Raw genomic sequence first — 25,661 nt, 5'->3', positions numbered from 1 at the left:
TGTCTTGGCCTCCCAAAGTACTGGGATTACAGGTGTGAGCCACCATACCTGGCCTACTCTTAATTTGTTTTTTTTAAGTACACAAGCTAATTTTTAAATTACTATTTGTAGAAATGAGGTCTCCCTATGTTGCCCAGGCTGCTCTAGAACTCCTGGGCTCAAGGAATCCTCCTGCCTCAGCCTCCCAAAGTGCTGAAATTACAGACGTGAGCCACCATGCCCAGTTCCACCACTTTTTAAGCAACAACTAACCTTAAGCCAAAGACCACCCTGAGGGGACTGGCCACATCCCTCCGGGACTCTCCACTGTTGCAGCCCATCTTCCCTGAGCCACCAGCACCAAGCGTCAGATGGACTTCACTGCCCTGGTTCAGTGCTGCCTGTGTGTGAGCCTCGGCTCCCCATCCTCTCTGCGCCTCAATGTCTTCCCTGTGCAGTGGGCCTAGCAGTGCCCACCCAATGGGGTGGTTGTGAGGATTTGCTGGAAGGGTGTGTGTGGAAGCGCCTTGTCCGGGACCTGGCCTATACGTAAATATAATAAAAGTTTGTTGTTATTTCCGTTAATTGCATGTTGTACTTGAATACTCCCTGGACAGATAATGAGAAAAAATGAGGTTTGAATCACCGCCTCTGTCACTTGTAATCCTGTGTGAGTTGCTTAATCCCTCTAAATCTCAGTTCCTCCATCTGCAAAAATCTTTTTTTTTTTTTTTTTTTTTTGAGACAGCCTCACTCTGTCACCCAGGCTGGAGTGCAGTGGCACGATCTCGGCTCACTACAACCTCCAACTCCTGGGATCAAGCGATTCTCCTGCCTCAGCCTCCCAAATAGCTGGGACTACAGGCACGTGGCACCACGTCTGGCTAATTTTTGTATTTTTAGTAGAGATGAGGTTTTACCATGTTCCCTGTGTTGGACTAGGCTGGTCTCAAACTCCTCAGGTGATCTACCTGCCTCGACCTCCCAAAGTGCTGGGATTACAGGCGTGAGCCACCGTGCCCGGCCGCAAAAATCTTATAATACCTTCCTCACGGAGAGTAATGAAGGTCAAACGATAAAACGCACAGAGCATTTTAATGTTGAGAAGGACTTCATGAGGTTGGTGAAAAATGTCAGTGAGGCTCTGGGAGGGCCACAACACAAGTGCAGATTAGACTCCGGGTGTAGCCGTGTGGCTCAGGAATTGAGTGGAAGTGGAGAGAGGGTAAGAGAGGGGCAGGGACAGAGAGAGAGGATCAAGCATTCCTCAGTGCCTGCTGAGTGCCTGCCCTGGTCCAGACCCTGTTCTTGGTGCTGGGGGGTGCAGCAGTGAGTTAAAGAGACAAAACCCCTGTCCTTGTGGTGCTTATGCTCTAGTGAGTCTGGGGAACAGACCAGGGGACTGTTGACCCCAAATTTAAATGTGTGAATAGGAATGACCATGGAGAAGAGGCAACCAGGAGGAGGGACAGAGAGAAGTGAGACTCCAGGCTTGAGAGAATGACCTTGGGCTGGTGGAAGAGGTACGTACTGAAAACAGGCACAGAACCCCTCACCCTAGGGCAGGGAGAAACCAAGAGAGTCCGAGATGGGAAAAGAATCAGGTGAAGAGGTTGAGGTGATGAAGAAGGGCATGTGCTTGGTGATGCGGAAGGTGGGCTCTGCGGAAGGTGTTCCAGGGAGGACTTCTCAGTGTAGGATGGAGCCTTATGGCAGACGCTGGGACTGGGCATCTTCTCTGGAAACGCCCCTCTCCCACTCAGGCAGGCAGGCAGCTCCCTATCCCTTGAGTTCTGGTGTTTTTCCTACTCCTTTCTCCCCTCCCACAAGCTGCTCAATTCCCAGGGACCTGGCTGAATGGAGAGTACATACACCTGGACCACTGCAGGCGCGGCACAGGGGAGAGCGAATCCAGAACCAAATCACCTCCAATCGCACCTGCTAATTCTTCTGTGCTTTTGTAGCCTGACCCTTGGCTGCCCTCACTCCAACTCCTATGTGAGGATGCTGAGCTCCTGGGAAAACCAAAGGGAGGGCAGGAGAGACAATACAGTGACCAAAGGCTGAGGCTGCGTCATCGCTTGGGCATGAAAGCATCAAATGCCACCCCAGATGGGACTGTTGGCTCCAAGGTTTTTTCTCCCTTTCCTTTCTCCCTTTTCTCTTTTCCTTTATTGAGGTCTGCTATTTACTCAGCAAATGTTCAAAGTCTGTGGTTCTCTGGGACACAATGTGCCAAGTGATGCATGTAAGGGAGGAGATCAATGTATCCTCCACTTCTAAGAAGCTTGACTTTCCGGGGAAGAAAAGACAAGTGAAGCATAGACTTTGTGACGTTTGGCTTCCTGTTTCTGTGAATTGTGAGGAATGCTGTCCACCTGGCCCTGGAGCCGCCATCCCCCTGCTGCAGGTGCCGTCTCAATTAGTCCTGCTGTCCCTCCTCCCCCTTTCAGATTCCAGCACAATTCTGGAACAGCTCTCCCACCTGGCTGGGGTGAGACTCTCCCACCTGGCCAGGGTGAGGCTCCGCCCTCAAGCACTTGGGTGTTGATCCTTTGCAAAGGATGGGTATAGCAAGAGAACGTCTGCAGGGGCCCCTAGAGGGCCGTGGAGATGGCTAGAAAACAGGAGTGAACAGACTCACTTCAGCTTATGCCCAGAAACAAAGACACCAAGAAGAAGCAAATTCCATAAGTGCTTTTATTTTATTGGAGATGAGCAAGGGAGGCATTGAAAAGTGGGGATAGGGCTGGAAACATGCTGACAGGGCCTGGATTGAGCCCACACAGCAAGGGGCGGGAGCAGGACTCTAACTCCCAATGTTGGGTTTCCCTCTATGTGCTCTAGCCCCACTGCAACCCAGGGCTTGGAGGATTAGGGAAGCCAGCTGGGGTGTTCCAAGAAGAGCCAGGAGGGCGGAGAACTCCGGGAGGAAATGGGTTATTGATACCTGGGTATAGATGAATATTCCCCCAGCTGCCTCCTGGATACCGATTAATATTCCCCCAGCTGCCTCCTGGATACCGATTAATATTCCCCCAGCTGCCTCCTGGATACCGATTAATATTTCCCCAGCTGGTACTTGGGGGTTGATTATTGATACCCCAGATTCCCCCAGGGTGTGGCATGGGCCTCGTTCCCCAACCAGTCCCAGGGCCTCCACCTCCCCAGGACACACTGGGATTCAGGGTCCCCCAGGGGTGATCGGGCAGAACCCTGTGGATGAGAGACCACGGAGGGCGCTGGGAAAGGATTTTTCCCCCGGGCCCCAGTGGATTAGAACGGGGCAGTCGTCTGGACTCCGAGTCCTGGTGGAGGTGTGAAGCCTCGGGTGAGAGGTCTGTGGCATCAGGAGAAGACTCCCCAGGCAAAGGGCCACTGTCTGGAGCGAGGGCCGCAGCACTGGAGAGGTAAGAGAGTTCTTCAGGTAGCGCTTCCCCCAGGCGGTCCGCAGCCGCAGCAGCCATCATCAGCCAAGGATCCTCAGGGGGCCAGGAGTACATGGCAGGCAGCCTCCCGGACGGAGGCCACCTCTGCACTGCAGAGCCTCCTGCAGGTGGGAAGCCGTCTGATGGGGGCACGCTGAGCTTCAGAGGAGCCCTTGCCAAATCGTTAGACCTCGGGTCCAGAGCAGGCTGAGGATGTTCAGAGTTAGGGGGGCCAGTCAGGGAAGGTTGTCCAAGCTGAGGCAAGTTGGTCCCCAGGTTTTGGGAAACTTTCTCCTCCACAGCACCAATGCTCCGGGCAAAGAGGCCTGAGGGAAAGGGAAGATAAAGCAGCCAATGGTTTCCCTTCCCCGATTCCGGTTCCCTTTGCTTCCCCTGTGCCTATTCTTCCTTTTCCCTCAGGGACCTAAATGTGTACCCTCCTGCCTTTACCCCTTTCCTTAATTCCTGTTTCCTGGGGGACCTCCAGTCTCTCCTGCCCAAGGGCATCACGGCCTCCGTACCTGGGAGATGAAGACAGACCAGAAGCAGGCCCAGGGGAGCGCAGCTCCCTGCCACGCGGCCCTGCATCCTGCTCAGCACCCGAACCTCCCTCAGCCCCAAGACAGCCAGCCCTTTATCCTGGTGGTGGGGTGGGGGACAGCAGAAACAGGCTGGGCTAGTGGTTGTGGAGACAATAAACCTCCACATTCCACCCTCATTCCTAATGCGGTCTGTGGCAACAGGTGCCACTTGAATGAGTGTCCCAGAGGAAGCTGGGTGTCCCCCGCCCTGGCTCCTTTCCTTGACCTCCCTGCCCCTCCTTGGCCTAGGTGTCCTGGCTCACAGCTCATACATGGTTGCCAACCTCCCCAGCCCTGCTTCCCTACACACAAGGACCTCCACCCTGGGGTCCCACTCTGTTAATTGCCTCTCAGCAACAGAAACACTGGTTTCTCTTTGGGATCTGGATTGTTCCCTCCCAGCACCCCTTTCTCATGCATCCTCATATCTCCTTCAACTTGGCCCCAACCTGCAGGAGGTTCTGGGGTGCGGAAGTGGCCCCATCAGAGGAACTGCTCCTAGATGGGACCCTGGATCTAGCTAGGGAAATGGGCCTGGATACCATCCTTATGAGAAGCTGGCTAATTCCTGCTGCTGCAGCGACAAATTACCATGAACCGAATGGCTTACAACAACATGGATGTATGACTTTACAGTTTTGGAGATCAGAAGTCCAAAACAGGTCTCAGTGGATTAAAATAAAGGTCTCAGCAGGGCTGTGATTCTTTCTGGGGGCTTTAGGGGAGAATCCCTTTCCCCCCTTTTTCACCTTCTAGAGGTTACTTGTGTTCTTTGGCTCATGGTCCCCTTCCTCCATCTCTAAAGCCAAAATCAGCCAGTTCTTACACTGTATCACTGAGACCTCCTCTTCTGCCTCCCATGTCCACAGTAAGGGACCTGGTGACTACACTAGACCCACCTGGATAATCCATGATAATCTCTTTAAGGTCAGCGGACTAGCAACCTTAATCCATCTGGAATCTTAATTTCCCTTTGCCATGTAACCTAATTCCCACATTCCAGGTATTAGGATGTGGACATCTTTGATGGTGTTGGGGTTGGAGACATCATTCTGCCTGCCACAGGTGGTCAGATGTGCCACATAGTGTAAGAAACACTGGGAGAAAGTGGCTATTTCCCAGTAACAGTAGAGCAGGGCCTTTAAATGCTGCTGTCGAATGGCCAGGACTTGATCCTTGTTGAAGCTGGGTGGGGAATGTAGAGACTCATTAACTGTTTGTTGACTTTTAAATATGTTTTATTTTTATTATAAAAATACAATGCCTTTGTTCTCTCCATGGCTTCCCAGAGGCCTCAGGAGTAGGCTTCCCTGGCTGTCCGAGGTCTAAACATGAGCTGTTGGCTGATTCTACTGCTGTGTCCTCCTCCCCAGCCCCTGCTGGCTTAACCACTGGAGGAGCGAAGAGCTCCTCTCCAGAACTGGCAGTGGGAGGAGCCCAGAGGCCTTTTTGGATGACATGCATGAGTTTTACACAAGCTTTTAATTTGGAGCACAGCAGAAGACTCAAGGAATCACCACATCCGAGGGCCTCCCTCCCTGCAATTCCCATCCATGAAGCATCTGGGACCTCCATTCCTGCCACTGGCTGCAGATCAGGGGCCAGATGCTGGACCAAGGGTGATTCCGCCCCTTTCTGGTCAATGTAATACATTTCTGCTGATTCCAGACTTGGACTTTCAACAGTTCTAAATTCAGGACCAGACAGCACCATCCTGATAGGAGGGAACGGGTTAAGTGCTAGGGTAGGGGTGAATTCCTTTGCAGCCAGCAGAGGCTCCAAGACGTGGCCTGGGGTGGGGGTGGGGCTCCTACAGGGACAAGCACGACCCCCTCTGCCCTCCTTGGGATGCGGGAACTCCGTCTGCCTCAGCCGCTCCCTTCCTGTCTCAGGACTTAAGTCACCTGGACCCCACCACCACTCCACTTTCTCTCTCTTCTCCAGTGGAGGTGACTCCTCTTCCCCACTGGGGCACGCTGCCCTCTCAGCCCTCAACTGAGAGCCGTGTCGCTCACACTGTCACTCTGGACCCCAGCAGAGCAGCGAGTGTGAAGACGGAGAGACCACTGGCAGCTCTATTCTGCCGCGGGCCAGGCCTCTTGATCTAGGCCAGTGAGTCACCCTGCTTGGCTACACTCCCTGCCCCGCTCCCATCCTCTCAGTCCTTTACTCTCTCCACCCCCAGCTCCAGGAACAACGCCCACCTGGGCTCCTACTCAGCTGACAGGAATCTGGTCGGAGTTGTTGTGTCCCAGCCTTCCCAAGCTTCCAGGTGTCCCAGAAACCCAGGAAATCGAGACTCATGACTCCCAGAGAGGATGGCGTCTAGAAGGTGAGGCATGCTAATGGTGGAAGAAAAGGAGTTTGGGTGGGGAGGGGAGGGAGAGGAAACACTGAGGGCCCTAAATAAGGAGAAGGAGGACCCCATGGTGAATGAGGAATGGGAAGAGAATGGATTTCCTGGAGCAATGAGAGAGGACGGAAAAGGAGGAAGGATCTGGGAGGCCAGGCAATCTCTGCTTTCAGTTCAACAAATATTTATTGTCTTCCTCCTCTGTGGGAGGAGCTGGAAGGTAGAAGAGAAATACAGGCCAGCTTTTGAAGGAAAATGAGAGACACAGAGACCTCTAGAGGCGTAGGAAGAGCACCAGCCAGGCTCTCAGAGGAGACCCAGGACTCCAAGAAGGCAAAAAGTCTGCACCTAGTCCCCACAGTTTACTGAGCATCTGTCCAGGATCCAGAGACAACAGGGAGCCTGCTCCAACCTCTGAGGGTGCCCCAGTGTCTCCCTCACCCAGGGAAGCATCTGAGCACTGAGGGAAGTGGCCGCAGGAAGGGGCTGAGATAAGGGCCTTGAGAGGCAATGGGTGTGTTGGGGACGGTGATCTAGGAGGGCGTGGTGAGCTCTGTAATGGAGGGTGGGCTGGAATTGGGAGCCAGAGCCCAGTGGCATATTGGGTGGGTTGACCAGAGGTCACTGAAAAGTGGCCACTGTTTCCAGATGATGGTTTGACTTTGCTTTATTTGGTAAAGGGGAAGAGGAAGGTATAACTTTTCCAGGCGTCAGAGGTGCTCTGGGAGCATTTCAGGGGTTTCCCAGTTGAGAAGCTGATGGGTGTGTTACTCAATGGACCATTTCAAAGACACAGCAGAGGGAATTGTAAGGGGTGGTGATCTGGCTGAGGAGCACTGCGGTGGAATGGGAATTTAAGCAGTAGGAGAGAATCAAGAGAGGAGCTTTGAATCGACCAGTTTGGGAACAGGAAGGAGTAAGGGGTGATAAGAGAGAGTCTGCAACCTTGGGGTAGTGGAGAAAGCAGAGCCACTCTTTTGGGAAGGAGGAGGGAAACTGAGCTGACCCTGTGCCTGGGCACTGGACTTCTCCCATATGGGATATAGTGTATGTGCTTGTTTGTGCCCAAGGCATGCACACACACAAAAGTTGACTTATGGACTGTCGAGTAACTCTCCCTGGGGTAGGAAAACCTCAGGGTCAGCTAGCTGGGGCCCCAGAGGCTTCACTTGCGCTAGGATATCCCGGATGGAGCGGCAGGGGATCTTTCCAGCACTGCCGGAGCCACAGGGCTTGGCACCAGCGGAGGGATCGGGATGGGGAGAGCCATCGGGGTCCCCAGTCAGTGTCAAGGAGGAGACAGACATGCAAGGGTGACCAGAAGAGCTGGACTTGCTGCCACAAGGCTGAAGGATGATTTTGCCACTGGATTGGGAACTGGAGCTGCTGCTGAAGGAGCCGGTGCCTGGCGGGGAGCAGGGGCTCTGGGAAGTGCTGCCGCAGGGATGGTAGGGTGAACCGGAGCTGCTGGAAATGCTAGAACTGCTGTGGACTCGAGAACTGAAGGGAGAGCAGGGTCCCTTGGAGCCTGTGGAGCCGCCTCCACAGAGCTGGACCCCACCAGTCCCCACTGGCTGGAACGCAATGACTGAGGAAGCTCCCGACTGGCTGGGGATGATGGGGTTGCTGGAGAAGTATTTGCCCTCAGAGATGGGGGGCCCAGCTGCAAAGGAAGGGACCCCTGGAGAGCCTTTCACAGGGTTATCTTTGGTGAAGTAGCCCACAGGGTAGATTTTCCCTTTACTGTAGGTCATGCCTGGAACCAGGTAACTGTCAGAGGAGCCACCCACCACCTCGTAGCCACCATAGGATTTGTCTACAGAGGTGATTGGGGGACAGGGCTTGCCTGGAAGGCCACCGTTGCTACAGGGGAGACCTTGAACCACTCCAGGGCCACCAGAACCGTGCTGCTCCACCACCACCACCACAGGCCTCTGACCCCCTGACACAGAGTGGGAGCTGGGGATGTAGGGGCCGGAGTGTGAGATGATGGGCCCTCCACTGCAGGGAGAGTCGGGGATGTCCGAACTACAGGGACGCTGGTTGGAGCTGACCCTTTGGCCACTGGTCTGGGAAAAGGAAGAGCTTTGTCCAAGCTGGGAAGGGTTTAGTATTCCGCGGTAAGCGTTGTCACTGGTTGGCAGAGCAGAGCCACTCCCTACTTGGGAGCTGCTGCTGCTGAACTGAAAGGTGCTGCTGCTGCTGGAATGAGAGCTGCTGCTTCCTGCGTTAGAGCCGCTGCTTCCTGAGTGAGAGCCGCTGCTGCCCGGCTTGGAGCCGCTGCCGCCCAGCTGGGAGGAACTGGATGCACCTTGTAGACTAGAGCCAGATCCGGAGGAGTAGCTGACCTGGGAATACGCTGTTCCTGGCTTAAAAGATCCTGCAGAACCACCCTGGGCAACGCTGGATCCACTGGAGCCACCGCCAGAGCCACTGGCACTGGAAATGGAGCTGCCAGAACCGCTGGAGCCACTGTAGCTACTGAAGCCACTGGAGCCACCCTTCCCAGTGAGGCAGGGGTCATTAGGAGAGGTGATACGAGTGGGGTCCTTACAGGGGTCTGAGAAGGTGCCAATGCTCTTAGCCAAGGTCCCTGTGGAGGAAAGCAGTGGTTAGTAAGGGCCAGGGAGGCTTGGCTTCCTCCCTCACCTTTCAGCCCTATCTCAGTCATCGGCCTCTATCTCAGTCATCGGCCTCTCAGGTTTCTCCCAAGCGGAGCCCAGGGAGAGTTTAGGGATGGAGAAAGGAGGAAGAACTGGTGGTTGTCTCTAAAGGATATCGAGGTGGCAGAATAAAAGCAGTTTCATTGTTTGGGAAGGGTGGGCAAACACCAACCAGAAAAATAGAAAATTAGGTGCCAAAGTGAGGGGCCTCAAAGGAATACATTGAAGATAAGAGGGGGCTGGGCACAGTGGCTCACGTTGGTAATCCCAGCACTTTGGGAGGCCAAGATGGGAGGATTGCATGAGCCCCAGAGTTTAAGAGCAGCCTGGGCAACATAGTGAGACCCCATCTGTATTTTGTTTTTTAATTTAAAAAATTTTTTAAAAGAAAAGGGAATGGAAAAATGGCAGGAACAAGTAGGTCTAAAAGAAAGGACCCTAAAGAGACAGAGAACTGGGGAAACTGAGGCTCTGAGAAGTCCAGGCATAAATTCTTAAGGAGAAAAATCCTGGGCCAGACAGTGGGACCAAAGGGAAGGAGAAGGCAAAAGGCAAAACAATGGAGGGCTGAGAAGCGGAGAAAAACAGAAGGAGACACCGGAAAAAGATAAAGCTGGGGGCAGAGGGGCTGAAATAAAGGAAAGGGCACTCGAGGACTAAGATTTGGTCACCAGCTTCTTCGTGAGAGCCCAGGCTGTGGTCAGGAAAGGAAACCCTATTTCCCATCCCAGCACTGGCCATGCCAGTAAGGCTGGGTGGGGGCCAGGATGTGGGGTCACTATCTGTTGCTTCAGAACCTGCTGGTACCAGTGTGGCAGGACACCGCACCCTGAGCCAGCCCTGCTCTCGACGGCCCAGCCCAGGACGAAACCCCGAGAGCCTCAAAGACTCCTGGCCATGATTAGCTTCCCTCTCTGAGCACACCTGCCTCCATCCAGCCCTTCATCTGACTTCTGCTGCCTTAACTTCCCTTTGGGATGTGGGAACACATCTTTCCTTTCCTTTGCTCAAAACCCCAGGCCCAACTTACCCCGTGGTTCCTCCATGACTCTTTCACCTACATTTCTTCTGCATTCCCTGGTCCCTCCAGGTCCCACGTGACACAAACAGAGCCACATAGCAAGTTACTGAACCTCTCTGAGCTTTAGTTTATACATTCAGAGGGGCCAAATTTGTCTTGCCTTCTCACAGCATTACTATGAAGAAGACTAAATGAGAGCATCCATCTGGAAGATTTTTTTTCTTTTTTTTTTTTTTAGATGGAGTTTGGCTCTTGTTGCCCGGGCTGGAGTGCAATAACATGGTCTCAGCTCACTGTAACCTCTGCCTCCTGGGTGCAAGCAATTCTCCTGCCTCAGCCTCCCAAGTAGCTGGGACCACAGGCACCCGCCACCACATCCAGCTAATTTTTTGTATTTTTTGTAGAGATGGAGTTTCACCATATAGGCCAGGCTGGTCTCGAACTCCTGACCTCAGGTGATTCACCTGCCTTGGCCTCCTGAAGTGTTGGGATTACAGGCGCAAGCCATCGTGTCCGGCCAGAAGATGTTTTAGAAAGTGTAAAGCATTATACATTATGATTTATTACTGCCACTCATCCTGACCCCTCCACTAACAGCCAGACTTCCATCCTCTGTGATGTCCCTGTTCTCTCCTCAGAAAGAAATTCTCTGCATGCACCTCCACACCAAACCCTTTCTGTGCCAATTCCCTTCAGTACTCTGCATAAATCCACCAAGCATTGCCTTTCTCTTTCTCTATTCCCTCAGATACCAACCACCTACCAGACCATGGGAAGGTCGCAGAAATTCCTCAAGCGCTGTAAGTACCCGGTGGTCAACAACACAGGTCCAGGGGTCACCTGGCCTGGGGTTGAAATCTTGGCTTTGCTGCTTTCTAATGCATGATCCTGAGCTAGTTTCCTAACCTCTTCATGCCTCAGTGTCCTCATCTGTAGAGTGGAAATAGCAAATCTCCTTTCTTACCATTCTTGTAATGATCAAAAGTGCTAATGTAGGCTGGGTGTGGTGGCTCATGCCTGTAATCCCAGCACCTCAGGAGACCGAGGCGAGTGGATCACTTGAGTCAGGAGTTCCAGACCAGCTTGACCAACATGGTGAAACCCTGTTTCTACTAAAAATACAAAAAAAAATTATCCAGGTGTGGTGATGGGCGCCTGTAGTCCCGGCTACTCGGGAGGCTGAGGCATGAGAGTTGCTTGAACATGGGAGGTGGAAGTTGCAGTGAGCCGAGATTACGCTACTGCACTCCAGCCTGGGAGACACAGTGGGACTCCAGCTCACCAAAAAAAAAAAAGGTTCTAATATATAATCCAAATGTGCTTAAAACAGAGTCTAGCATATTAAAAGGCTCTAAAATTGATATCACTATTAAATGTCCAATCATTATCGTGTAGTTCTCCCATAATAAAAATCACCACCACCACCATTTATATAAACCTCTAGAATTTCCAAAGCATGTGTCACATACATTATTTAATTTGAGACACATAGACTAGAGATAGGTGTCATTAACCCCACTTCAGAATTTCAGAAACTGAGGCTCAGGAAGTTTAAGAAACTTACCTGAGGTGACAAGGCAGTGAGGAGCAATCCCCAGACTCAAAAGGCAGATTCCAGAGCCCCTGCCCGTCCCCTTCACTGGGTCCTCTCCTGGACTCTCCCTCCCACCTTCCTCCTGTTCCCAGGGCCCCCAGCCTCCTACCTGGCAGAAGCAGACCAGCCAGCAGCAGTGCCATCATCCCGCGCCCGCCCACACGCCCCATCCAGGGTGCCCGAGACAAGCCCATCTCGGACTGCACAGCCTCCTGACTGACGGCAGCTCGAGGACACCCGGGTCCTTTATGCCAGAGCTGGACATTCCCTGGGCAGGAGTCACTGTGGGGAGGGGAGGAGAGGTGGAGGGGGTGGGTGCCCTGGGGGAAGTTGGTGTGGCCGGGAGGAGCGTGGTAATCAGCCCGGTGCATCTGCCTACTCAGCAGCAGCAGTGGCTGCAGTGTGGGGTACCCATGGCCACGGGGCCCTAACGATCCTGCCACCTGACAGGCCTGGCCCCGGCTCCTCATTGCCTAACCCGGAACCAGGCGCTCTGCCCCACGGCCACCCACTCTGGGGCGGCCACTCTTGCCACGGGACCCAGCTGCCTGGCTCCTTAACTCTCCTGCCTACCCTGGCTTGGCCTGTCTCCCCATCTGCCCTCCACTCGCAGACATGGGCGTTTCAGCTTTTTTTTCCACACTTGGGTGCCTGTTCCAGCCCCATCTGCCCAACCCCAGTGAGGTCCCATTCACAGCCCCCAATCTACTCCTTCCTTGGGACCCCATCACTCCACCTCCACTTTCCTCCTTCAGATATGAGTTCTGCCCACATCCCCCAGGCTCTCCCTCCCACCACTCCCCAAGTGCTAGGCCAGCCATACACCTATTACATGTTCCATCACCTGGGGAACCTTCTCCTTCCCAGAAATGGGGCACCACATTCCCAAAACAAATCCCTGACCTGTTCCTTCTGGGGGCCTCTGGGGACGGCATGGTGATGGGGGTAGGGGGGGTGCTGGGAGCCAGGGCTCAGCCAGGGGAGGGGCCTGGGCTGATGACCTCTGTCATAGCTGGGCCTTGGTTACTCACAGGCCACTCACAGCCCCTCCCCATGGCTGGAAACTCAGACCTCAAGGGTGAGCAAGAAGCTAAGAAGGCTAATTGGGAAGGTGGTGGCCCCATAGCCCATCTGCTGGCCCTGGGCTGGATGAGCGAGCAGGAAGCAGCAGCCAACTCTGGGCAGGTCAAGGAGGGCCAGGCAGGCTCCCGGGTCCTCAAAGGATGAAAGGAGGCCAGGAGAACCAGAGCCCTGCCATCTGCTGAGAGGGTGGTGGCTTCTCCTCCATTGCACTGGCCTCCCTCCTGCTCTGGCCCCGGCCCTGCCCCAGCCAATTAATTGCTCACTAGTATTGCCAGAGTATCAGTATCGGAGGGAGGTGCCTAGGAGTTCAGCAAGCTGCCCTCTCCCCCGCCAGGCCTCGGACACCCCTGCTCCCCTCACCCAAACTCACTTCCAAAACCTCATCTCCTCACAAAGGCAGGTCCATCCCTGGAGCCCTTGGGCTGGTCTCTCCCATTCCCTCTACCTCCTGACCGGCCTTTAAGTCCAGACCGGCAGGATGGAAATGTTTCCTGTCTGTGCTGTCTGACACAGTAGCCACTAGCCACATGGGGCTAGTCTAACCACCAAAGATTTGGAGCTTTAATTTTAATTAATTGTAATGATGTGGTTGGCCACGTGCAGCTAGTGGCTACCATCTAGTCTTGCTCTTGACTTGCTGGTGACACTCAGAATGGGAGTGGGAGGAAAGAGGGGCTGAGGGAGCCGAGGAGAGAGGAAGGGATAGGACAGGGTCCCCTGAAGGGGGTTAATGCCTTGGGAAAAACAAAAAACACTGGCTTCAGAATGAAGATGACGTGGGTTCAGGTCCCAGCTAACCTCTTGGCTTTGGGTGACTCTTCAAACCTTTCTGAACTTCCATTTCCTCATCTGTAAAATGGGGATATTTTAAACAACACTTAGCTTGCAAGGTTTTTGTGAACGGCAAATGGGAAATTATCAGAAAGGTTAAATGGGACAAGGGGTGCAGTCCCCCTGTAGGAAGCCCAGCAAATGGAGCCCTGCAGGTGCTCCTGTCTTCATCCTTCCACTGGGGGAAACAAATAGGCCAGGTTCACCCCTACAGCCCCAGGCTCCCTTTCCTGAGTCTCCAGCCCAGCCAATGCTAGCAGAGCCTCTTCTGCTCCCTTCCTGCCTTGTGTAGAGCTGCAGGCACAAATGTGAGACAGAGATACCATTTAAAGTGATGCTGCTCGGCGGGCGCGGTGGCGCTTGTAATCCCAGCACTATAGGAGGCCGAGACGGGCGGATCACTTGAGGCCAGGAGTTGGAGATCAGCCTGGCCAACATGACGAAACCCTGTCTCTACCAAAAATACAAAAAAAAATTAGCCAGGCTTGGTGGTAGGCACCTGTAATCCCGGCTACTCAGGAGGCTGAGGCAGGAAAATCACTTGAACCCGGGAGGCGGAGGTTGCAGTGAGCCAAGATCGCACCATTGCACTCCAGCCTGGGTGACAAAAGGGAAACTCCGTCTCAAAAAATAAAAAATAAATAAATTAGGTGATGCTGCTCTTTCCAAACATCATTTCCTCCTGTGGGCCTCCCCAGACTCTCAGGCTTGGCTCCCTGGAGGACCTGGGCAAGCAGGCAGGGGGCTCTGGGGCAGCAAGGGGAGTGGCAGAGGTCAGGGAGGAGTGGACTAGAAGGTGCTGGGCCATTCCCCAGGTTGGGAGGGGAGAAGGCAGCGGAACAGCAGAACCTGTGGCTTCTTCTTTTCCAACACAAACTTCCCCTGACCAGCCAGAGGTAGCAAAGTTTTTCTTGTTTTCTTTCTCACATTCCTCCCAGCTGCTGTCAGAACTTGGCCAAGACAGCCAGGCTGGAGGAGGCACAGTCTCTCCCGGCCTCCTGCCAGGTTCCAGCCGCCCACGTGGGTTGGTGGTGCAGCCACATCCCTCCTCCTAGCTACTCTCTCCTGTCCACTCCATCCTGCCACCCTGGGCTGCCCAGTTCCTCTACTGTCCTGCCCACCTCTGGGCCCTCAAACTCCAATCTGCTGCGCTTTTGATTTTTTACTGAAACCCTGTCTTCAGTGCTGGATTTTACTCTGCTGCTCACCATTAATCTTCCTCTCAGCGCAGGTGGTGAAGACCTAAAGCTAATGGGGCTTAGGAGGGTAGAGAAGGGCATCAGCTGAGTGCCCGCACAGGCCAGGGTCACCTTCAGTGAAGCTGCCAGTTTGGTGATGTCCACAGTAGTGCAGGCAGTTCTGCTGTGTTCTACAGCGACAGAGTCTGCCCCTGCCCGTGCCCGTGCATTGGACCAGGTGAGAAAGTGTGGGTGGCGTAGACACCCCGCACCTGAGAAAATCAAACTCAAAGCACGTGCCTTCCATAGGCAAAAGGTGGGGCTCCCAGTCATGTATTGTGAAGCAGGCAGGTCACTCTCCCCTCCATCCCTCCAGCAGCCCTGTGCTACTGTGTTTTCTGTGCCAGGCTTGGCCCCCAGTGCATGCTCCTCTGCTGTGCTTTGGAAGTTGCACTGAGAAGGAAGAGGAATTGTTCCTTGCCCTGAGGAGCTGCCATCCTACTGGGGACACACAGCCTAGAGTAGAGAAGCGGATAGGCACTTGGCTTCAGGGAGGTGGCAGGACTTTCCCTAGGCCTTGAGGAATGATGAGAGAAGCACGGAGCAGGCAGCCAGACACAGGGCCTTGCGGTGCTTCAGGTGTGTTTAGAACCAGCGGATGGCGTGGGTTGGTGTGGGATATGCATGTGGAGGAACAGTGGTGTGGGAGAAGGGACAGGCTGCTTGGATCGGGATTGTAGATGACCTACAACACCGGGTTAAAAGAATTTGGATTCTACAGGAATTGTAGTAAGTGTTAGAGGGTGCAGGGAACCAAAGGGCTTTGAATGATCACAAAGGGGGCTGAAGCATGGCGTGGTGTAGTCCCAGCTACCCAGGAGGTGGAGGTGGGAGGAATCCGAGGCCAGCTGGGGCAACATGAGGGACTCCATAAAGAGGAGGCTTGGGGCACAAGATCCACTGTGTACTGACTGCCTGCTGCAGGCGGACACGGTGCCTGGGTATTTAACATGTGTTGTCTTGTTCAATCTTCACAACAGCCCTACAGGGTAAGTGCTTTTTCCCCCTGTTTCACAGATGAGAAAACTAAGTTCAAATTATTTGTCCAAACCAGCTGCTAACAAGCAAAAATGTTTGAAAAAGATTCAAACCCAGGCCTGTTGGACTTTCAGGCCCACATAGATCCTGTTACTCTGCAACTGACACCATGCTATAAACGGGTGGCAGAGGTTCATGGACAGGCTTCAGAGGTTCCCTAAACCCTGTAAGGATGTGTGCAAAATTCCTTATGTAAATGAATCTTTCTAGAGAGATTTCCACTCTCAAAGCTGGCCAGCTATGGTGACTCGCGCCTGTAATCCCAGCGCTCTGGGAGGCTGAGGCACGAGAATCGCTTGAACCGGGGAAGCAGAGGCTGCAGTGAGCTGATTTCATGCCACCACGCTCCAGCCTGGGTGACAGAGTGAGACTCTGTCTCAGAAAAAAAAAAAAAAAAAAAGTTAAGAATTCCTAAGTGAGGGTTACCGGCTCAAGAGGTCCCTCCTTCACAGCTTTCCTCCTCTGGGGCCTGAGAGTCAGGACAGAAGTTCTAGAACAAGTGTTTCCCATAGGGGTCCTTGGTAGACCAGGGCTTAGGCTTGCAAGAAGGAAAACGGAGTGAGAACAAGGAAGAGAAAAAGCCTGGAAAAGCAGCTTATTTTGTGCTGGGGAGACAAGGAAGGGGGCCACCCGGAGCTGCTCTGGGGCTCCAGGGCCTGTGGGCTCCTCCCCTCCTTTGTTCCTCTCTGCTTGGCTCCAGCGAGAGGCCATTTCCTCTCCTCCTCTCTCTTTCTCCATGACACCCACGCTTCCCTGTGGACTCACCTCTGCAGCCACAACACCACCCTCCTCTCCCTGGGCGGAAGCCGACGCTCCTGGCCCACTCCCAGTAGGGGATGTCCTCTGAGTTGTTTTTCCTGTGCGGGGAGGGGTGGACTGAGTCATCCACACTCTTCACCTGGATCCTCTGGTGACCAAGAACATGGAAGGAGAGGGCACATCCCCAACCGGGCGTTCTGAACATCTCTGTGGGGACAGACCCTCCTTAGTCCAGGTGCTCCCATGGGACTGGCTACACTTCTTGACTCAGTTTTAGTCTCTACTTTTCTGCGTTCCTCTTGGGAATGCCCCCTCACTTCTGTGGCTTCTTTCCTGTAGTAGACGATCAAGGGTGGAATCCACAGTCCATGGCCCTGACTTCTTGCCTTCCTTTCAAATAGACTCTGCAGCCAGCCATCTATGCAGCGCCCCAATGGCTTTGAAATGCAACAGAAACCATCACCCCCAGACCGTGGGCTCCATGCCAGTGGGCAAAGCACAGGCGTGTTCACTGAGTTCCCAGCACATAGCTGTGGCAGGCACTTGTTATATTTTGAAATTAAGGAATAGATGAATGTGTCCAGGCTGTGATTCCCCTTTCTACCTTACTTAGGGACATGGTGCCCTCCTGTCTAGCTTCCTGCCCTGTGCCCCCCACTCCAGCACAGCTCCTATGTACAAAGCCCTGGTAGGTGCTGGAAGGATTCACTGATGGCCTTGGCGGAGGTGGCAGTGGGCACGTGCACTTGGCTCTGACACAGCCACTCATGCGACACCCTGTGCAATCTCGGCCTGGGCCTGTGTGTCCTGCCCTCATTCCTCACAGGTGACTGTCTCCCCTGAGCCACTCTTCTCTCTATTGGGTTAGCTCCTTTTTTTCCCCCAGGGATGTAACACATTTTTATGAACAAACAGCAGAGTTCACATGGCTGTGATGAGGACATACTGGGGTTTCCCCTGGACAGGACCGTGCTGTATACTTTAAAAAAAACCCTGTTAGGTGCCCCCACTGCAGCATAACGAGTTGCCCCTAGCTGAGAAGCCCTTTCCTGGGGTCTGTCCACACCATCCTCTCCCTGAGATTATTCCAGGTATGGGCGGTGCTCGGCTCTACCCTTCCTTCCTTCTTCCCTGCGTGGCTCCTGGTCCATGGCTCTCTCCTCTATGGAATGGCCTCCTGGAGCTTGGCTGGGTCAGGCCCCACTTTCCACTCTTCCCATGCCTGTCCTCACCCTCCCAGCAGCCCTGCCAGCCTCCGAGGGGCCCAGGGCACTGCAGCTGGCACATGGGAGTAAGGACTGGGGCCAGAGCCAGGTGCACCTTCGGGCAATGAATCCTGAAAAAGGAAGAATTCGGCAAGTGGGGTTCTGCCCACCAAGCTATCTTCCCCCAAGTCTTTTCCCTTCACCCCCACTTCCCAAAAGCAGCAGGGAGTCAGCTGCAGGGCAGTCGGTCCCTGGGCCGAAGCCTTCAGGGCTGTTTCAGTCACAGCCTGAGGCCACCCCTCTTGTCTTGTGAGGAGGGAGACCACAGAGGCTGTGTCTAGCTCTCACAGTAACAAGACTGTTCCCCTCTCTGTTCTGCAGAGTGAGTGCGAGGGAAAAGAGCGCTCCTTGTCTGCTCATTATGTGCACCTATTAAATAGTCATTCTTTCCACTAGGGCTATTAGTGGTTTTTATTGTTACTGGTCACCCAGAATTAGAGTCCCAACTCCCTCAAGAGGGTGAAAGAGAGGGCCGAGGTGCAGTCTGAACGTGCTCTCAGGAGAGGAGAGGCCGGAAAGACTTGTACCAGCAGGGACTTCTAGGGTGAGCTGGCCCTTAGAGCGCCTGGGAATGGGACTGTGGCGGCCTATCTTCCCTCCTGTGTTCTGGGCTGTCTGAGTGCCTCTGGGTGAGAGCTCCTCACAGGAGGGAGCTTCTCCTACTGCCCAGTGTCTCCCTGGCACCTGGGCATCACCCAGCACACAGAAGTGACCAGCAAACACAGACTCCTATTGGAGAGGCATCTCGTGTCCCACTCTGTTCTCTTGGGCCCTGAGACTAGAACATCTTCACCAGAGACCAGCACCGACTCCTTGGCAGTCTGTAACATTCAGCTCGGTGCCGACGTCTGCCCGTGCAGGACTGATCTCCATTCTCTCAATGACCCTAGGAGACAGGAATTATTAGTAGTAGCAGTATTAGTATTTTGGGATGGAGTTTCCCTCGTAGCCCAGCCTGACCAACATGACGAAACCCCATCTGTGCTAAAAATACAAAAATTAGCCGGGCATGGTGGTGAACGCCTGTAATTCCAGCTACCTGGGAGGCTGAGGCAGGAGAATCACTTGAACCCGGGAGGTGAAGGTTGCAGTGAGCAGAGATCACACCACTGCACTCCAGCCTGGGCAACAAGAGCGAAACTCCGTCTCAAAAAAACAAACAAACAAACAAACAAAAAAAAAAAACAAAAAAAAAAACCATACACACACGTTTGGACCATCCCTATTTCCTTGCTATGCCTAAGCTGCATCACACCATTCATCACTAGGTGACATCCTACTACAGATACCTTGTAAGCATCTGTGTATCTCTCTCCTTCCCCACTGGAAGGCAGCTCCCTGAGGGCAGGGCCCTGATCCTTTGACTGGCTGTGGTATCCTCTCCTGTAGACCACCGGCTCATGAAATAATCACGGAGAGAATGTGTAAATGATGATCGTGAGGTCCACTTGGACAAGCAGCCTGCGCCTGAATTTTCCTGAGGACTCCTGACCCTGTCTAGCCTCATCTCACATGCCTGGCTCACCTTAGAATGGTTGCCTTGGCAGCTAAGGGGACACCTGTGTGCCTTGATGATGGCCCCAGGGAGGGGATGACATTAGTGAGGGAAAGAGCTCTGGAGGAAAACACCTGAGAGGAGTCTCTAGGCTGCCCTCTGGTGGCAGTTCTTGGAACAAGACCTGAGAGCCGCTACCTTGGCTCTCAGCATTGCCTGCGAGTTTAGAGGTTATTAAAGAAATCCCCCTAAAGTCCTATCCCAGGGTCACACAGAGAACGAACGGCAAAGTAGGGACAAGAACCCAAGTCATAGTCTGTTGATCTTAGTACCATGCTATCCTGCCTGCCCCCATCACAGGAGTTGAATTACGCTGCAAAAGGAAAGGTGGGGATGGGGTGGGGACTGGGGATTTCCTGGAGGGAGTTGATTAATGCCCCTGAGGATATTAGGGGGAAAAACCCACAGGAGGTGCATTTGGTTTAATTCAGCAAGTTTTTTGAGTCAGTGCCAGGCACCTGGTGGGCACTTAATTAAAGATTAGCAGGAGAAAAAAAAAAAAGTACAGTAAGAAAGCTTAAGTTTATACCAAAGCGAGTCTCAGGTCAAATGATTTTGAAACATGAAATTGGCAGAGAAGTTAGGAGTCCCTCCTGGGCTTCTACGTCAGGGTGTGCCCCTCTCTAATTTAACTTTTCATCAAATTTTATTGCCATAATGTGTATGTTTGTCCTTCCTAAACACAGAGCCCCTTGAGGGCAGGGAGGACTGAAACTGCTTCCTGGGACTGTCACCATCACCTAGCACCCCACACAGCAGATGCTCAATAAATGTTGATTGTGTGGGCAAATGGATGAACAAATGAATGGTTTGGAGTTTCCCTGGCCAGAGAGCTTCAAAGCAGAGCAGACAACCATCTCTTCTGTCTAGTCCAAAGACATCATTCGCTGCCCAAAGGCTGAGGGCTGTGCCTGGTGCTTTCTCAAGGTAACTCAGATTGTATAATTAGATTTTACCATGATACTAGTTCTAGGTTCTTTCTTTTTCTCTTGGCCAAGCATTTAATAACTATCTGTCATGTCCAAGGTTCTGGGCTATTGTTCTGTAAATCTGTGATCCTATTCTGTTATTTAATTCCATGACTCTGTGTTGACATAGATGTGACGGTGTCCCTGCTGCATTTACTCCTAGGTGAGCTTAGCCAAGGCGGGTCGAGAGGAACCAGCATTGTCTAATCTGAATGGAGAAGCCAGCACAATGGGTTTCCCTGTGCAAATACCTCCATACCATCCAGGCCCACTCAGTCTCCTCCCCAGCTAATGAAGACAACCTGTCTGAGTGCCAAGATCCACTGCCTATTAATAGGTACTAAAATCTCCAGTTGCCTCATGCCTCCCCCTTCTCTTTCCCACTCACCTACCTGCCACGTCAGCCTGGGAAGAATTGGTTTGCAGCCAGGCAGTCCTGCATCCAGTCTTGACTTTGGCACTTGTGATATGACTTGCACAGCTGAGTTACCTCTCTCAGTGTTGGTTCCTCATCTGTGAAATGGGGCTAATCATTTGTTTTATTGAGTGCCTTCTAGGCCAGGTGCTAGGAGAGAAGTAAGGGATACAAAGAAAGACAAGGCACCATTGCTATCTTCAAGAAGCTCATACTTTCCAAGGAAGTAAAGGCATGGAAACCCACACAGTGCTGTGGAATTAAAGGCGGCGGCATGCTGTAAAGAGCCCCAGCTTTTCCCTAGGCAACATCAGGGGCTCAGTTCCTTTCCCTCACTTTCGTCTTTAAGAATTTCTCTTAAATGGATGTGGTGGCACATGCCTGTGGTCCCAGCTACTCAGAATGCTGAGGCAGGAGGATCCCTTGAGTCCAGGAGGTCAAGGTTGCAGTGAGCCGTAATTGCACCACTGCACTCCAGCCTGGGCAACAGAGCAAGACCCTGTCTCAAAAAATTTAAAAATTAATTAATTAATTAACTTTTTCCTCCTAACTAACTCCACCTTATTGGCTTGAGGGTCAGTTTGAGGGGTCCGGACTTCCTTCTTCCTTTCTAGCCACAGCTCCCTGACACAGTATACCCAGAGATGTATGTGTTTCTCCCCACCCTGGGCACAATTTTTTTTTTTTTTTCCTGAGACAGGGTCTCGTTCTGTCATCCAAGCTCGAGTGCAGTGGTACAATCATGGCTTACTCTAGCTTCGACCTCTCATGGTCAGGTGATCTTCCTGGCCAACATGGCGAAACCCTGTCTCTACTAAAAAAACTACAAAAATTAGCCGGGACTCCAGGCATGCACTACCATGACCTGGCTAATTGTTAAACATTTCTTTTTGCAGAGGTGAGGTCACACTATGTTGCCCACACTGGTATCAAACTCCTGAGCTCAAGTGATCCTCCTGCCTTGGCCTCCCCAAATGCTAGGATTACAGGTGTGAGCCACTGTGCCCAGCCCTTTTTTAATTTTTATTTTTTTTAGAGATGGGGTCTTGCTGTGTTTCCCAGGCTGGTTTTGACCTCCTGAGCTCAAGCAATCTTCCACCTCAGCCTCTGGAATAGCTGGGATTACAGGTGCACCCTACCATGTTCAGCTAACTAATTTTGTTTGTTCATGCCGGGCGCGGTGGCTCAAGCCTGTAATCCCAGCACTTTGGGAGGCCGAGACGGGTGGATCACGAGGTCAGGAGATCGAGACCATCCTGGCTAACACGGTGAAACCCCGTCTCTACTAAGAAATACAAAAAACTAGCCGGGCGAGGTGGCGGGCGTCTGTAGTCCCAGCTACTCGGGAGGCTGAGGCCGGAGAATGGCGTGAACCCGGGAGGCGGAGCTTGTAGTGAGCTGAGATCCGGCCACTGCACTCCAGCCTGGGCGACAGAGCGAGACTCCGTCTCAAAAAAAAAAAAAAAAAAAAAAAAAAAAAAAAAAAAAAAAAAAAAAAATTTTGTTTGTTCAGAGACAGGATCTCACTATGTTGTCCGGGCCCAGGCACAGTTCTAATAGAGGAGAGAGACTTTCAGATATGAGCTCCCACACCTGGCACCAAGATCTTCCCTAATTTTCCCCTGACTTTTCTCTCCAACATGTCTCTCTCTTCTCCGGGTTACTTTACTCCAATCATTCTGATCTACTCTTTGTTAACTGGGCCCTTCATTAAATAATTTAGTCTTTCACAAGACACACATTAAGTGTGCATGATGGCCCAGGCACTGTATTCTGTGTCAGGTTACACAGATTAATAAAGAGCTGGGATGGGCCGGGCACGGTGGCTCACACCTGTAATCCCAGCACTTTGGGAGGCCAAAGCTGGTGGATCATGAGGTCAGGAGTTCAAGACCAGTCTGGCCAACATGGTGAAACCCTGTCTCTACTAAAAAACTACAAAAATTAGCCGGGCATCGTGGTGGGCGCCTGTAATCCCAGTCACTTGGGAGACTGAGACAGGAGAATTGCTTGAACCCAGGAGATGGAGGTTGCAGTGAGCCAAGATGGTGCCATTACACTCCAGCCTGGTGACAAGAGCAAGACTCCGTTTCAAAAAAAAAAAAAAAAAGGGCTGGGATGATGTAGTGGTTAAAATCAGTGTTGTTAGCATAGCACAGACCTGAATTCAAATCCTGATTCTGCCATTTGTCCCCTGTGTGACGTTGCATGGGTCACTGTACCTCTCTAGGCCTGTTTCTGTCTTCTTTGAAGTGACCAGCCTGGCCAACATGATGAAACCCCCGTCTCTACTAAAAATACAAAAATTAGCCGGGTGTAGTGGTGCATGCCTATAATCCCAGCTACTCAGGAGGCTGAGGCAGGAGAATCACTTGAACCCAGGAGGCGGAGATTGCAGTGAGCTGAGATCACACCACTGCATTCCAGTCTGGGCAACGAGAGGGAGAATTTGTCTCAAAAATTGAATAAATAAATAAATACATAAATAGAAGTAATGATGGGACCGGGCATGATGGCTCACACCTGTAATCCCAGCACTTTGGGAGGCCAAGGCAGGAGGATTGCTTGAGTGCAAGGGTTCCAGACCAGCCTGGGCAACATAGCAAGACATCATTTCTACAAGAAATTTAAAAATTAGCCCAGTGAGCGGAGTGCATCTGTAGTACCAGCTACTCAGAAGGCTGAGAAGGCTGAGGCAGGAGGACCACTCGAGCCCAGGAGGTTGACACTGCAATGCGTTATGATCGTGCCACTGCACTTTAGCCTGCGTGACACAGTGAGACCCTGTCCTAAAGAAAAAAGTAATGAGGGTGGGGAGGAGTGGAAAGGGAGCGGGAAAGTGGACCCAAGCACATGAGTGGAACCAAGCTAAGACACATGGAGGGCTGGGGTATTGACACCTTCATATTTGTGCACCATTGGTTAAGGCCTGGGAGTGGCCTGGGGGAGTGGGAGGGTGGTGGCATGTGAGGATGTGGGAGAGAAAAATTTCCAAGTGCTTCCAGCACTCTGTCCGTGGAAAAGGTCCCAGCGGAGGCATAGGCGAGGCTGTTGTGGGTAATTTGGCTGTCGGGGGTGATTTAGCACTCTGGGAGTCCGTAGGCACAAAAATGGTAAAAGGGTTCAAGAAGAAATGCATAGAACACAGTCCCTGCTCCACGAGGTTCATGACCTGGGAAGGGAAGACAGACATGAATAAATCATTGCCATAGTGTGACTGGGGTGACGGGTGTCGGGGTCGGGCGGGGTGCGGGAGGGAGTGGTGTAGGCAGAGGCGTTCCTGAGGAGAAATACAGCTGGTTTGGGAGAGGAAGGACATTCCAGACATAGGGAACAGCACACACGAAGGCTGATGCACATAGGCGCAAGGGCTGGTCCCCACAGCTGGTGGGTCTGGCCATGAAAGCGCATCATCCAGGGGCAGCTTCTGCACCTGCGCCCTGCATGAGGCTCCAGGTCCACCCTTCCTGGACCATCCTCCAGACACATCGCCCGCTCTTCTCTCAGGTCCGGCTCCAGGCCCTCCTCCCGGAAGCCTCCCCTGACTAGTACAGCTCACCGTAACTCTTCTGAACTCACAGCATTTACTGCCAAGGCTATTATGTTGGCACTTACTCATGTCATTATTAGGACATATGCATTTTTACTGTCTTTGATGTTATTTAAACTTAACTGTAAATCCTGCCTCTCTCAATTTTAAGTTTCCGAGTAGAAACTACATATTTTTACTCTTTATGTTCTTATATTCTCCCATGGCACCCGGCATTCGTGGACACACTGAGGAAGTAAGAGAATGAATGAATGAGGCAGGGCGCAGTGGTTCACGCCTGTAATCCCAGGACCTTGGGAGGCCGAGGCGGGTGGATCATCTGAGGTCAGGAGTTCAAGACCAGCCTGACCAACATGGTGAAACCCTGTCTCTACTAAAAATAAAAAATAAAAAAATTAGCCGGACGTGGTGGCAGGCACCTGTAGTCCCAGCTACTCGGGAGGCTGAGACAGGAGAATTGCTTGAACCTAGGAGCCGGAGGTTGCAGTGAGTCAAGATCGGGCCACTGCACTCAAACCTGGGCGACAGAGTGAGAATACGTCTCAAAAAAAAGAAAGAAAGAAAGAAAATGCATCTCTTAATGAGATGGGAAGAGGGGAAGGGTTGATTTGTTTCCCACTGACTTTTGGCAGCTCTGGGAAGGGCACTCTGGTCAGGCCCAGGACAGGCAGGAGATTCTTTCTAGGGAGGGGCACGTATTCATCTGGAAAATGATTCCCTTAAAGCTGGTCCTGCCGACACACCCTGGGAAGGTTTGCATATGCCACGAGGGGTATCCAAGCCATAGGCCATCAAGCAGAGATGAAACTTGCCTTCCCATTCTTCAATATAGTGTTCCCAGAAAGGGAGAAATGTGGGCCTGAATGTTACTGTGACTTGCATAGTGATATTTCCAACCCTCCTCCTGCTGAGCCCCATAGCCTTACGTACTGGATATGGGCAAGATAGGAACTCAGATTACTTCCAGGTCTCTGTAAATTTAGGACTGTGAAGAGGGCATCCAAATAGTCAAAAACGTGTGTTGGCCAGGCGCGGTGGCTCATGCCTGCAATCCCAGCACTTTGGGAGGCCAAGGCCGGTGGATCATGATGTCAGGAGTTCGAGACCAGCCTGGCCAACATGGTGAAACCCCGTCTCTACTAAAATACAAAAATTAGCCGGGCGTGGTGGTGCACACCTATAATCCCAGCTACTCAGAAGGCTGAGGCAGGAGAATGGCTTGCACCTGGGAGGCGGAGGTTGCAGTGAGCCAAGATCGCGCCATTGCACTCCAACCTGGGCAATAGAGTGAGACTCTGTCTTAAAAAAAAAAAAAAAAAAAAAAAAAAAAAAAAAAAAAA

The 25,661-nt window shown here is 52.5% G+C and overlaps 2 protein-coding genes across 2 annotated transcripts; both read right to left on the bottom strand.

Moving 5' to 3' along the window:
- Nucleotides 1-2,665: 2,665 nt before the first annotated feature.
- LOC112622864 (uncharacterized protein C6orf15 homolog) lies at nt 2,666-4,005 on the bottom strand. Its single transcript, XM_025382853.1, has 2 exons — nt 3,929-4,005; nt 2,666-3,733 (listed from the first exon to the last, which is right to left on the bottom strand). Exons 1-2 carry the CDS (start codon nt 3,993-3,995, stop codon nt 2,823-2,825), a joined length of 978 nt encoding a protein of 325 aa, XP_025238638.1. The 5' UTR covers nt 3,996-4,005; the 3' UTR covers nt 2,666-2,822.
- A 2,985-nt stretch (nt 4,006-6,990) lies between these two features.
- LOC112622863 (corneodesmosin) lies at nt 6,991-11,833 on the bottom strand. The gene is made up of 2 exons (XM_025382852.1): nt 11,729-11,833; nt 6,991-8,934 (listed from the first exon to the last, which is right to left on the bottom strand). Exons 1-2 carry the CDS (start codon nt 11,811-11,813, stop codon nt 7,436-7,438), a joined length of 1,584 nt encoding a protein of 527 aa, XP_025238637.1. The 5' UTR covers nt 11,814-11,833; the 3' UTR covers nt 6,991-7,435.
- Between the last annotated feature and the right edge of the window lie 13,828 nt (nt 11,834-25,661).

Source organism: Theropithecus gelada, chromosome 4 (genome assembly GCF_003255815.1).
Source record: "Theropithecus gelada isolate Dixy chromosome 4, Tgel_1.0, whole genome shotgun sequence".
In the NCBI taxonomy this organism is placed as follows: domain Eukaryota; kingdom Metazoa; phylum Chordata; class Mammalia; order Primates; family Cercopithecidae; genus Theropithecus; species Theropithecus gelada.
This window is presented reverse-complemented; position numbering and strand designations above follow the sequence as displayed.

Bases quoted from the DNA above. Each gene is read 5' to 3' on its own strand.
- LOC112622864 (XM_025382853.1), bottom strand. From the start codon at position 3,995: ATGCAGGGCCGCGTGGCAGGGAGCTGCGCTCCCCTGGGCCTGCTTCTG. The intron at 3,734-3,928 runs GTACGGAGGCCG...CCTTTCCCTCAG, and splicing joins GGTCTGTCTTCATCTCCCAG to GCCTCTTTGCCCGGAGCATT.
- LOC112622863 (XM_025382852.1), bottom strand. From the start codon at position 11,813: ATGGGCTTGTCTCGGGCACCCTGGATGGGGCGTGTGGGCGGGCGCGGG. The intron at 8,935-11,728 runs GTAGGAGGCTGG...TTTCCTCCACAG, and splicing joins GGCTGGTCTGCTTCTGCCAG to GGACCTTGGCTAAGAGCATT.